Source organism: Triplophysa dalaica, chromosome 22, assembly GCF_015846415.1.
Source record: "Triplophysa dalaica isolate WHDGS20190420 chromosome 22, ASM1584641v1, whole genome shotgun sequence".
In the NCBI taxonomy this organism is placed as follows: Eukaryota; Metazoa; Chordata; class Actinopteri; order Cypriniformes; family Nemacheilidae; genus Triplophysa; species Triplophysa dalaica.
In genome coordinates, this window is record NC_079563.1 from 6,734,524 (window position 1) to 6,746,536 (window position 12,013).

At 38.5% G+C, this 12,013-nt stretch overlaps 1 protein-coding gene across 1 annotated transcript in view; it reads right to left on the reverse strand.

Annotated features, from left to right (window-relative positions):
• adamts6 (ADAM metallopeptidase with thrombospondin type 1 motif, 6) overlaps window positions 1-12,013 on the reverse strand; it is a 57,683-nt gene that overhangs the window by 10,805 nt on the left and 34,865 nt on the right. Inside the window, exons 14-21 of the mRNA XM_056737089.1 lie at window positions 10,469-10,571; window positions 9,322-9,455; window positions 7,514-7,637; window positions 5,880-5,960; window positions 5,003-5,166; window positions 3,825-3,963; window positions 2,028-2,157; window positions 78-282 (exon numbers count right to left, since the gene is read on the reverse strand). Coding sequence (XP_056593067.1) covers window positions 78-282; window positions 2,028-2,157; window positions 3,825-3,963; window positions 5,003-5,166; window positions 5,880-5,960; window positions 7,514-7,637; window positions 9,322-9,455; window positions 10,469-10,571 — 1,080 coding nt within the window. The remainder of the gene's footprint in view (window positions 1-77; window positions 283-2,027; window positions 2,158-3,824; window positions 3,964-5,002; window positions 5,167-5,879; window positions 5,961-7,513; window positions 7,638-9,321; window positions 9,456-10,468; window positions 10,572-12,013) is intronic.

Sequence of the window (12,013 nt, forward strand, 5' to 3'; positions counted from 1 at the left end):
AAAACAGAAAAAATCTTTAGATGATAGGATCTTTAAATGATAATAAAATAAAGATACGTAAAGAATACAATAATCACCTCTGACCAATCCAGAGTCACCCACTGGGGTGGGCAGGACTGATTGTTGCAGGACTCTTGTTCGATTGGTCGATGGGTCAGACAGTGACTGTCTTCTAAAGTCTCTTCCTCGGCGGGTCCGATTTTACGTATACACAACACGGTACGTGTACGGACGCCTCCATCGCAGGTTTTCGCACATTCGGACCAGTCACCTATAAACCACCTACAACACAAAATTGTATATGAAACGAAAGAAAAATGACAACCCTATGCATCGCAGTGCAAAATTGAAAACACAGGTGAAATAGCTGTAAAAGTCAATATGGAAAATTTGTTAATATTAATATGGTACTTTTTATTTTTATAAAAAAAATTGGACCTGAACGAAATGAATTCCAATCTTGTGAAATTAGACATTCTTTCCTTTTATCTGGCTTTGGAGCGCAGAGAGTTTCTATAAATTTCTAGTTTTATCATTAGTGTGGTTTTCCATCAGAATTTCTTGTGTTTTTATTGCGTTCCAGTGCATCCGCAGACACTTCGAAACCCTTAGGATGTCTTAAATTTCACGTTCTCAAACATGCAGATACCCCGCATCCTATCACCGATGGTCCGATAAATCAACGGTCTGTGTGAGTCATAAAACAAGTAAAATAAATTTACAGCAGTGCAAAAATTATTAATGAAATAAAATCGCCAGTTATCGCGAAGATCATTGGAAAGCAATTACCTTTTCCAAAAACAACGAGACGTTCTCAAATTACCATTATGACCTATTTCTGGGCCAGAGAGTTGCATGCCTTGGTTATCAGCTGAAGATCAAAATTAATTTTCGATGATGTTTTTGTGATGCCCATATCGTGGTTCAGGTCCACTTGGCTTGGCTTGAAGCTCAAGCCAAGTGGCCAAAACCATATATTCCTCCTCCAATTTAAAAACTGAACTCTGCTCCGTTGAATAAAGTTCGCTAGCCAATGCAATTAAACGCAGGTGATCATTCATACTTTTTGGACGCCTTTAGGATTTTGGCACCGGAGTCCGAATGAAAATAGGTAACACGTGAAGAAATGAATCATGTTGCTTGGATCTAAAGAAGGTCTTTTTGGGGTGTTATGAAGACAAATTAGATATTATAGGTTGTGGCCTTTTGGATTTTTACGGCTGGGCAGCTATATAAAGTTTTGATAAGGCTCATCAAAATAGGATAAAAGTGTGTTGTTTCATCATTGGCTGGCGAAGAATGCCAAATCTTGAGTATGAGCCAAAAGTTTGGGTAACAAGATCCAGATCTTTCTTTACACCAAAGCCGAATGAAGAGATAAAAAATATAAAGCCTTTTTTTATAAATAAAGAAAGCAAAGATAATTGATATAATGTAGAATCAATGCTGAGAATACCCAAAATTACATTCATTTGACGTCAAATGAATAATCGTTGCAATCTGAATATTCGTATTTACTTGTAAAGTACAGTTGTAAATATGCACTAAAATAGTTGTTGCGCTGCCAAATTTAAACCCGTAACTCTTTTTTGATAAAAATAAAGAAAAACCAGATATTGAGCAAGTACAAAAAATGTGTTCGAAACTGTCACTTTACTTAACACCGACAGTTACGTCATTTATAACTTGAGCTGTCAGGTTCAATTTAATGAAAAATGTCAGTTTGACTTAATTTGTTTTCATGAAAAGTACGTAATTAACCTGTGATTTCATATTTCAAACTGAGATGGCGACAGAGAGGCAAATATTACACACTGCAGCTTTAACTGATGTCGTTTTTTACTAAAACGATTGTGAAAGTGACTGACTATCATTAACATATAAGTAATAAGAAATGGAAAACTGTCTGTAATGAGAACTTGGTGGCGATGTGCGTCGTTTAATGACAACAAATGCAAATGCTTCATTTTCTTAAATGGTTTTGAATTCAATGTTGAAATGAAAGATTTACTGGAAAAGTTACTCACTCAGGAGGGCATGGCTCAATATTACAGGGTCTTTGATTCTCTGGAGGCTTGCTGTCCGTATCACAATAGCTGTTTTGGACCACCGAGCTGTCGTCCAGCCTTTTACAAACCACCTCCTGCTTTTGAGTCCCTGTAACACAATAAAACATCACTTCATTCCTCTTCCTTTCACCTGCGGCCCAGAATTTGGTTTTAACACTTCGGCAGCTAAATCGCAAAGCGCTGTGTGGTCGACGTAAGTCGCCGCTCTAGAGATCCACTTGTTGACAGAGCACTTGGAGGCATGGAAGCGTATTATTTTCCCTCAGTATTACACCTAGGTGTGCAAATGCCTCGGTTTAAGCGATTGTCTTGGTGAATGACTTTTACAGAGAAGACTATCTTTTCTTTGGCTCTTGCTTTCGGGTTACCGCAGCGATGGCACAAAACTGCACCAGAGGCCGTTGGTGCAGGGGTTCTTCGGGGCCCGTAAGGAAAGACATTAGCCTTCAGTTAAGCCCGCTTTATGCCAAGCTTGGCCGGCGTTCAAGGCCACCTTGAGAGGTGGATCTCACGGCTGCCAGTACCGCATTCCTGACTTAAATAACAAAACTCTCTAGGGGGAAAAGACGTTTCGCTATCATCAAAAAACGTCTGCTGCAAATAAGGCCAATATAAAGCCTGATGACATCAGATTATGATGTAAGGCCGTTGCACATAATGATCAAAATAAAACGTTTTACTTCGGATAGCAACGTAGAAATCGTAGATGGGAGTCTGTAAAAGAATAAAGTTTTATGACTTGGCGTTTAAACGCTCCACTTATGGTAGTATTAATAACTTCACAAATGACATAAGTGTTGCCCCGGGATATTTATATATAAACTAGAATGTCTTCAGATGAATTGGGCAACAAATAAGGTCGATTTGTGGCGTCTAGTCTTTTGCAGACTACCCTGCGATGTTTGCATTTTTGGCGAGCATTTCGAATGTTTTCAATGGCCGTACTTAACAAAGCAGAGAGGAAAACTATTTATTGTTGTAAGAAAGCCATTGAATTCAGGCGGCCCGGACAGTCCAGTCATATTTGAGGTGAGGCCCCACATTTACATGTGGTTACGACATTCAAATATCGAAATACGAGGCGGCCTCGCAGTTCTCCGCGCAAGACGTACATTACCAACACGACCGCAATGAACTACAGAAATGCATGATTGATAAAGCAAAACGTAACATTTGACAGATCCGTCCATATAAAATGACACAGCATAATCATTTAAGAACATTTTTGTCTGGTATATCCGCATATTGTTTTTATAAGTTTGGACTCACTGATCTTTATCGAAGAAAATGGGAATGTGCAGTAACTTAATCGCTAAATCTTTTGCTGACTGTACATTATCCCCTTTATAAAATGGTGGGGGTTGAACAAATAAATGGATATGAATAATTGATGAGGTACAATTTTGTTCCTGTAGCTGAACTGGTAAAGCGTGGAGCTTACGATGGTTGTGGGTTCGTGTGTGATTATAAATTCATTTATTCACCCTCATGTCATTCAAAACCTGTATGACTTACTTTCTTCTGATGAACACAAAAGAAGATATTTTGAAGTATCGGTGGAGAAATTTAGTATTGGTGCATCTCTACCTCCAACCAAACAACATTTGACCCCATTAACTTACATTGTATGGACGCAAAACCACTCAGACATTTCAGGAAAAAAATCTGACAATTCTCAAGAAAGGGGTTTTGTGACCAATCAGCATGTCATAAGGTTTGATACAAAAGATGAAAGCAATCATTTCATTGGCTCACCTCCCGCACAAGTAGCTGAGCACTCGGACCAGGGCAAGTGATGCCAGGAGAAGCCCACCTCATTGTCACCGCTTCCCGTCCGCTGGATCGGCACGTTGAACTTGTAGCGGATACCCAGGTTGTGTTCCTGTAGTAGCACCTGAAGTGGACACAGTGGATCTGAGATTTTAAAACCCATAAAACATGGAAACCCAACATGTGTGTGTGTGTGCGTTATAAGTTGAAAAGCAATGTTAACCAACTTAGGCCACAATGGAATGGCTTATAGTACATTGACTACTTGTATATTTTCAGTGGTTCTGGTATTTCCAGCACTTCTGTCCGGGCAAAAGCGACTGTGGTCACCGAGACAGAGCAGCAGGTCCTTCAGAATGAACACACACGCATACTGAAACGTGAGCGTATTTTCATTTGACCAGTCCGATGTTTTTAGAGCAAACATATACAACCGTTAACTTTGAAACCACCAGCTAGAGTTCATGTGAGGTTTGTACACAGATGCGGACTGAATTTAGAATGAGCCAAACAATTTCAGCCTATTGAAAACACAATCCTGTCCTACTGTGTCATTATTATAGCTCTACTATAGGACTTTTTTACTATATAAGATTTGAGTTTGCCAATGACTGAAAGATCTACATGTTGCAGAACCTTAGACAAAAAAATCTAGTGAGACAGTTTAATATAGTAAATTTGTGTTACTGAACTTTGAAACGACTGGTGCATACATTAAAAGCACAAACATGTGTTTTTTATGTAAAACTTTGGTAAGACACACAATAAAAACACAAACGCTGTCACAAAACCTCTCAATTTATATTCTAAATATGTTAAATGTGAACTTGCAAAATCATTATTATATAATAAAATAATCAAAAGATTTATGTAATATATTATAATTAATTATAATATGATTCATTATATTATCTAAAAATAAAATATTATATTATTAATTACATATATATTATATTATAATTACTTATAATTCATTTTTAATGTCATTTATATTCTATAACTAATTTATATTTAACATCAATCATAATTTAGTTCAATTAATATTAAAATTTAAATAAACATTAAAATAAATAATAATGTATTAATACATGATGATATACAGTATATATATACAGAGCACTAACAATAATTAAAAAATAAATGCAAAGAAAAAATCTACTCACCATAACAAACAAATTTTCTGTGGTGGCTCCTAAGGCTTCGAGTGACTCGGGCTCATCGGTCGGCCTCTTGTAATGAAAGGCAGTTCCTGCGATGTCAAATTTGCGGGGCCAGTCGATGGTCCAGGCCCCGTTGATGTAATAGTCATCCGCTTCTGATTTTAAAGCTGTGACAAGTGAGAGAGACCACCGGTTATAACCCGACGCAAGCGAGACACTGCCAAGCCGAGCGAGTGATGTCAACGCTGTCATTCATCAACTCAGGATCAGATTGCAGAGCAGCTCCGGCTTCCTGATGTCATGTGCAATTTCACTCACACTATTGAAGGCTGTGCAGCTTAAAAACAGTATTCAAGGGTGAACGTCTCCAGATATTCTTCAGAAAAAAAGATCAATTGTCTAAACATTGGTTTATATTTAAGCTTAACAGATTTCCAAATATTCACTCCTGCATCGACCGATATGCGGCCAAAATGAAGACAGTTTGCATGTTGTTAAGCAGCTAAAAATATAGAAATAAGGACTGTATTTTGTACTTTTGTGACTTTCCAAGATTTAATATCTGTATAACTATAATAACTGGTACATTGTGAATAAGAGTTTTTTTCTTGTACACAACATAATACATGTTACATGACTGATGTCTAACATTAAAGGGATAGTTCACCCCCCCAAAAAAAAATCAGTCATAGTTTATTCACCTTCATGTTATTCAAACCTGTATATGACTCTTTCTTCTGTGGAACACAAAATAAGATATTTTGAGAAATATAAATCAAATTTACATACGCAAAAACACTCACTTTTGAACCCAGAACGACTCGAATGAAATCATGAAATGACCTCATGGCACTTCTGGAAATCGAATACAAAAACTCACCAATGTAGTTCTTCGACACGGCCACCTCCATGATTTCAATGTGAACGGATCCTTTCGGTATTTGGACGACCTCCATGTAACCTGAAATGTAATGTGAAAGTGAGACTGAATCGCTCAAGTTTAAGGTAAACATCGATTTTGAAATCAAAACTAAGTCAACTATTGATGGAACCGTATTCATTTTAAGTGCGCGCAAGCATACGGTCATTTTAAAATGATGCCCAAAACCCAAATACAAGGGGTTGATCTCAGCCGACAGAAAACGTTCTCAGAACGTTGTCTAAACGTTCCCTCCAAGTTATCAAAAACTGTTCTTGCAGTAATACAGAAAAAAGACAGTTTAATATCAACAGTATGTATCAAATATGTACGTTCTAAAAACGTTATTCTGACATTATTTCAGAATGTTTTTTAAATAACAAGATTCTCTGAACATGTATTTTTTTAGCAGGCTAGTCTGAGTTTTGTCTTTCCACGTTCAATCCTAACTATTGCACATAAGCTTTACTGTAGCTCAGTGGTAAGAGCATTGTGTTAACAACGCAAGTTCAGGGGATTGTACATATTAAGAATCAAATGTATAATGTAATGTAACTAATACTAAAGATAATGTAATGTGAGTCACTTTGGATAAAAGCGTCTGCCAAATGCATAAATGTAAATGTAAACTATCAATTCCAACCAGGACCCTTGTCAGAGGTGACATGTATAGGAGTTATAAAGATCCTCAGATATTTTGTGAAAGCCCTTACAAGTTTATCCCTATTTTAACCTACTCCTTTAAAGTGTTATGACTAAAGTGGTGCGCAATTATATTAGAGTCGAATCCCAGCGAGAGAAAACCTGGCTGACTTGGCAACAGCAAATTCATTACAAGAGAAGAATCCACACGCACACAACCCTACAACCCCCCTTACAGTTCTACATGATTTACCAGCTATACCTTAAAAGGAGAAAACAGTCCCTTACTACAGAGAATACTTTTGGATGCAGACCTCGCAACGCGTGCGATATTACTAGTTTTATTGATTCTCTCACTAGATGATGTAATTAATACTTGTATATTGTGTTACCGCTTCTATTTTGACAACTTGTTTCTTCACCCCAAAACATGAGCTTTGTCATTGGTAAGTTGATGAAAAAACCCCACTGCATTTCCATGAAAAATGTCGAGCTTGGCCAAAGCGTCCCGTTGGCCCCTTGACAGGAGCCACTGCCAAAAAGACAACGCGTTCCTCCGATCAAATGTGCTGGGCTTTCTTCGAGTGAGATTTCTCTTGTGGAAAGGGTTTAAAAAGTTGTCGCGCCCGGCAGGCGTGCGGCGTGCGCTCTGGAACAGGATTCTGAGGGGACGGATCGTTCTACAATCCTGCGATTTTTGTGAGCTGTATTTAACATTTTGGAAAGGTTTTTACACGTTTTGACACGGCAGGCGTTTGTGGGACAAGAGTTCGAATAAAACGTTGTGGACGATGCTTGCACATAAGACCGGAGATCAGAACCTGGCCATAAACGGCCCCTTTGAACTGAATTCCAACTGTTTCTCTGTTTCAGATGATGCGAAGACGACCGACAGACTTATTTTATATAAATCAATATGTTTAGAATGAGTGTGTAATGGGTGACCTCCTGACCTCCTCTGGGCAGCGAATCATTGAACAGGCCCTCGGAGACCTCACACGTGCTCCCGTCCCCACCGCACACACGGCATCTGTCCTCCTTGGCATCTGAGCCGAGTATGTTATCACAGCCAACATGCTGGAAAGACAGAGGCACAGTTTTTCAATGCAGGGCAAGTGTGAATGTGACACTTTGACAAACTATCACCATATCATGTACAATTAGAAGTGTTTATTTTTGTAATGAGTGAAAAAACTTGCGTTAACCCTTTTATGGTTTTCATGTTTTTGTTACGTTGAACCCACAGCATTTTTCCTATTTAAATCAATACGGTCATAAACATGTCTGTAAAAATACTTTACAGATGTTTACTCTCTCCCAATAACAAGCAACATAAACAGCCTATATGGAATATTACAGGCTTTATTTGTCATGTACCTCTAAATCACACTTATTTGAAAACTGTTATTAGTTTTAAAGTAGATTTAAAGTGTTATAAAGTTCATCAGCCCCCCAGATTTTTCTTGGGCTCCTTCTAAATATCCCTTCTATTAATATCCATTCAAATATTAAAAATGTAATATTTATTATTAAATAAATGCTTGTCAAGTAAGCAGTTACTGTACAGACCCAGACACCACTCAAGGGTTAATACGTGTGTGTTTTTACGGAAAAAAAAATGTTTTATGACACAAACCTAATGCAGATTCACTTGTTGTGCCATCTGAACCATGGACGGGATGTTATGGGATATAATTCAACAAATCTAATAAAAACAATATTTTGACTTTTAACGCCAATGTTCGGCTATTCAAAGCTTTGCTTTGTTTTATGCAACGTGGCTGTTTTTTTTGTTTCGGCTAGTTTCTGTAAACCCCCCATCCCCAAATCGCATGCCTTCACTTGCATTAATATTTAATTTAAGGGTCAACTCCAGAAAGCAATGAGAGGTTGTTGAGTGCAGCACAGATTGATACCCTTGGGTTTAAAAAGTGTGTATTTCCACTTTCTAGATTACATCAAAACGAAATCAATTAAATGAGTATCTCAAAACATGTAAATCAAATACTGGGACGACTATACGCAAGACTCAAATACAAAACTGCCGACTTGTGCTAAAGAGTTCAAATATCTCATTCGGAGTCCATTTCACCCTAACGAAAACAGACCATTACAATATTATTCCAATTTGGCTTGTTACACAAATTAAATTGTCAATTAAATATCATTCCAAACGCATTATTTCTTTGATCGTTTAAGACAGATTGTCTGCTGAATCAGAGTTTAGGAAACAAAGATAACAAAATGTTACGATAAACAATGCTGAATGTTAAGATCGTAATGTAAGATAGATACCAACACTAATGAAAGATTGGAACTTTGACAAGAAATGCGAAGTCCCCAGGATTTGTGTTACAGACAGTTTTATAAATAAAAACGTACAATCCTTTCAGAGGTGAACTGATCGTTTTTTAAGTTTACTACACCGTTTCAATGGGGAAACCACTTCAAAAGTCAACCCCGTAACCATGGTTTGTTCCCATAGAAAGTTCTGTAAACTCTTCATTGGGATAGAACCCATTCTGAAAATGCGATAACTGAAAAAAAAATACTAATATTAAATCCTCTTCTTATAAACACTTTGTAGTGTCGTGACGTTTAGCTCAAGGCTAATTGTGACCGTGTCAACCCTGTTACTTCTCACCATGTTACTTTTTTAGAGGCACAATAATCACCTTAAAAACAGCACAGATTTCACGGAATGACTCAAGACAACTTTGTCCAAACTTTTTCCACTGTAGGCTTGGGCTTAGGGTCTCACCTTGCACTCTCCATTGATGCATATGTCCAGAGAGTCGGCCTGGCATCGCGTGCCGTCGATGACAGCGGGAGAACGTTCGGTGTAGAAGTTGTAGCCTTCGGCCAGACAGTTTAGCGCGCACGGCTTCACTCCACCTGAGAAACACACAAAGTTCATCATCCAAGTGATGTCACTCTCACGCTCGAAAAACATTGGGACCTTTGATCGGGTGATGTGTGGGTCCCCAACAACTCATTTACGCCCCACGATTTACGTCATGTGCCAAACCGAAAATCTATAGGAACGGAATCAATCTATTGCCTCCACCGGGGCATCGATACGTGATTTGCAGACTGCTTTTCTCGCAACCGTCTAGAGCCAGGGCTTTCAGACGGGGCCCACAGTTTCTTTTATGTCTTTGTTGATATTAACAATCCAGTCTAAGCACTCAAGCACAAGAGAGGCATTACTCATGGTGGAATCTGAACGTTCGGCCTGACATCATTATTACTCCGACATGGGGGGAGATTAACAAGCCTGCCAACAAAAATCACAGAGACATCGGCAAAGGTTATCGCACTCTTTACAAGTGAAGTTCACCTCCAAAATGAGTTTTCAGAGCCAAACAATTGGTAATTATGATGGTTTACAGGGTAGCGAGATAAGGAGATGATTGAGTTGACTGTGAACTTCCTTTCAGGACTATTTGGAAACGGCTCTCGATCTCCTGCTGTTTTTCTTTGTTTATTGGGTTCTGGCCATTTTCTTGTAAACAAGACAAACAGCCACACTTTGGGGTTTTTGGCCGCAGCTTTTACAAGCAAATGGAAAATGTGTCCGAGAAAAATCAAAGATGGAGGTCATGTTAGTCCGAGTGACGAGATAAAGGTACTCTGGGTGTGACGTGTTCACACTTTGTACATTTGTCTCTGATAGATCTGTGAACATACAGAGCCAAACACACACACACACACAGACCTCTCTGTGTTATGGAATCTGAAGAATTTTCAGACCATCAAAAAGACTTTCTCAGTGTTGGTGTTAGCAGGGTACACAAAGCAAGCCGGTATGTATACTGTCACTAGACGCCGGACTCAAGCAAGGCTTTGGGAGACTGCGGCTCTCTCTGTTGCCCACAGATCTGTGTGTTTCCGAGCTGGGAACATACCTCCAGTGTATGGCTTCCAGTTGTAGTACTTCCCGCGGAAAGGCATGTTGTCGAAATCAGCACACTGCTTCTCTCTAAAGTCACGTGATCCGGCTGGACAAGGCTGCAAGGAAACGTAATTAAGTTTAAGGGAATGAATCATTGACGGATTGAACAGTAGAACAAAAAAACTCTACACCAAAGATTTACCATTTTGTGTAGAAATGCAAACCAACAGCAGGATGCTGCTACTGTACCGCCACAACAGCTATGGTTACGGATGTGTTACAGTGCCTCAGATATATCGCGTTTCATTTTGGCTATAGAGCTCATTTGACCATTCCATCTTTTCCTGCATTTCAATAGGGTGGATGTAACATTTTCTGGCATTCAGACTCCAGACATGCGCTCACAAAGGTTCGTGAGTAATGGCTATTTATGTACCACAATCGCATACAGGCCGTTGCGTGGAGCTAATGACGTGTCACCTTTCCTACCTTTCCAACCTCTTAATCTTAGTTCTCATTGTCTTCTGTGGCGTTTCTCACAAGTCTGCTGCTTGTGAGTCAAATGAATGAATCATCATCTTATTCAGCATTATTTAGGAGGCGTTTATCGGACGTTTTATGGGTTTTGGTTGTTTATTACAAGCCAACAGTATTTGGGGGGGTAAAAATGTTAACTTTTGAAAACGGGCATCAAAGTTTGGGTTTTTGGAAACTATGAAGTTATTGTCTCTATGTACACTACAAAACTGCAAATTTGTGAAAATGGTGATGTTATGTATTGTGTATGCATATAACATGTCTAGTCTCCAGGCAGGCGTGAGTACTTTGGCAGAATTCGAAACAACCAAAACAAGATGGCGGACTACAGGACAGTGTTTGTGCTGGTTGTATTTGGTATTGTTAAGATTTAACAAGGCTTATTGATACCGGTACTTATCAATACTGTTATCGATAAACTACACTCTATAATTTGATAGCAAAAACACGTGATCTGAAAAGACGTTGAACTTTTAAGTTTCTTTATTACAGCTGAACTTTAGTACTGCAGTTTACAAATGCTTCTGAGCAAACAGAAAATGCCACATAAAAAAACGTGTGTCTCACATCCCTAGGTTGTATTCACCCCTCTATGGAGAATGTAAATGGTTTTTTTTGGCCTGGTATGCATTATATAATGTTTTTAGTGATTTTCGTAGAAACGGGGGAAAAAGGAGCACGTTTTGACAACATTTTTGTCTGCATGTGGAACATTTTAAAAATGCTCAAAAAAATCAGTATTTAGTACATTGACATGTGAATGTTCCCTTTTTTTATGAATATTGATAATGTCTGTGTGCAGGTGGTCCGAGTCTGAATTTGGGTTGATTTTAGGTCAGACAATTCCAGTGCAGATTCAAGCTTGTATTGGAATAAGAATGAAATATAATCTGTTGATCTGGCATAGATTATAACATTGCTATTACCCTGATATCGAACATACATCTGGGAGACGTCTATTTGATGTTTGCATCTGCAAGACTTATTTTTTCGATTGTTTGCTCATCTGCAATACGTCTCG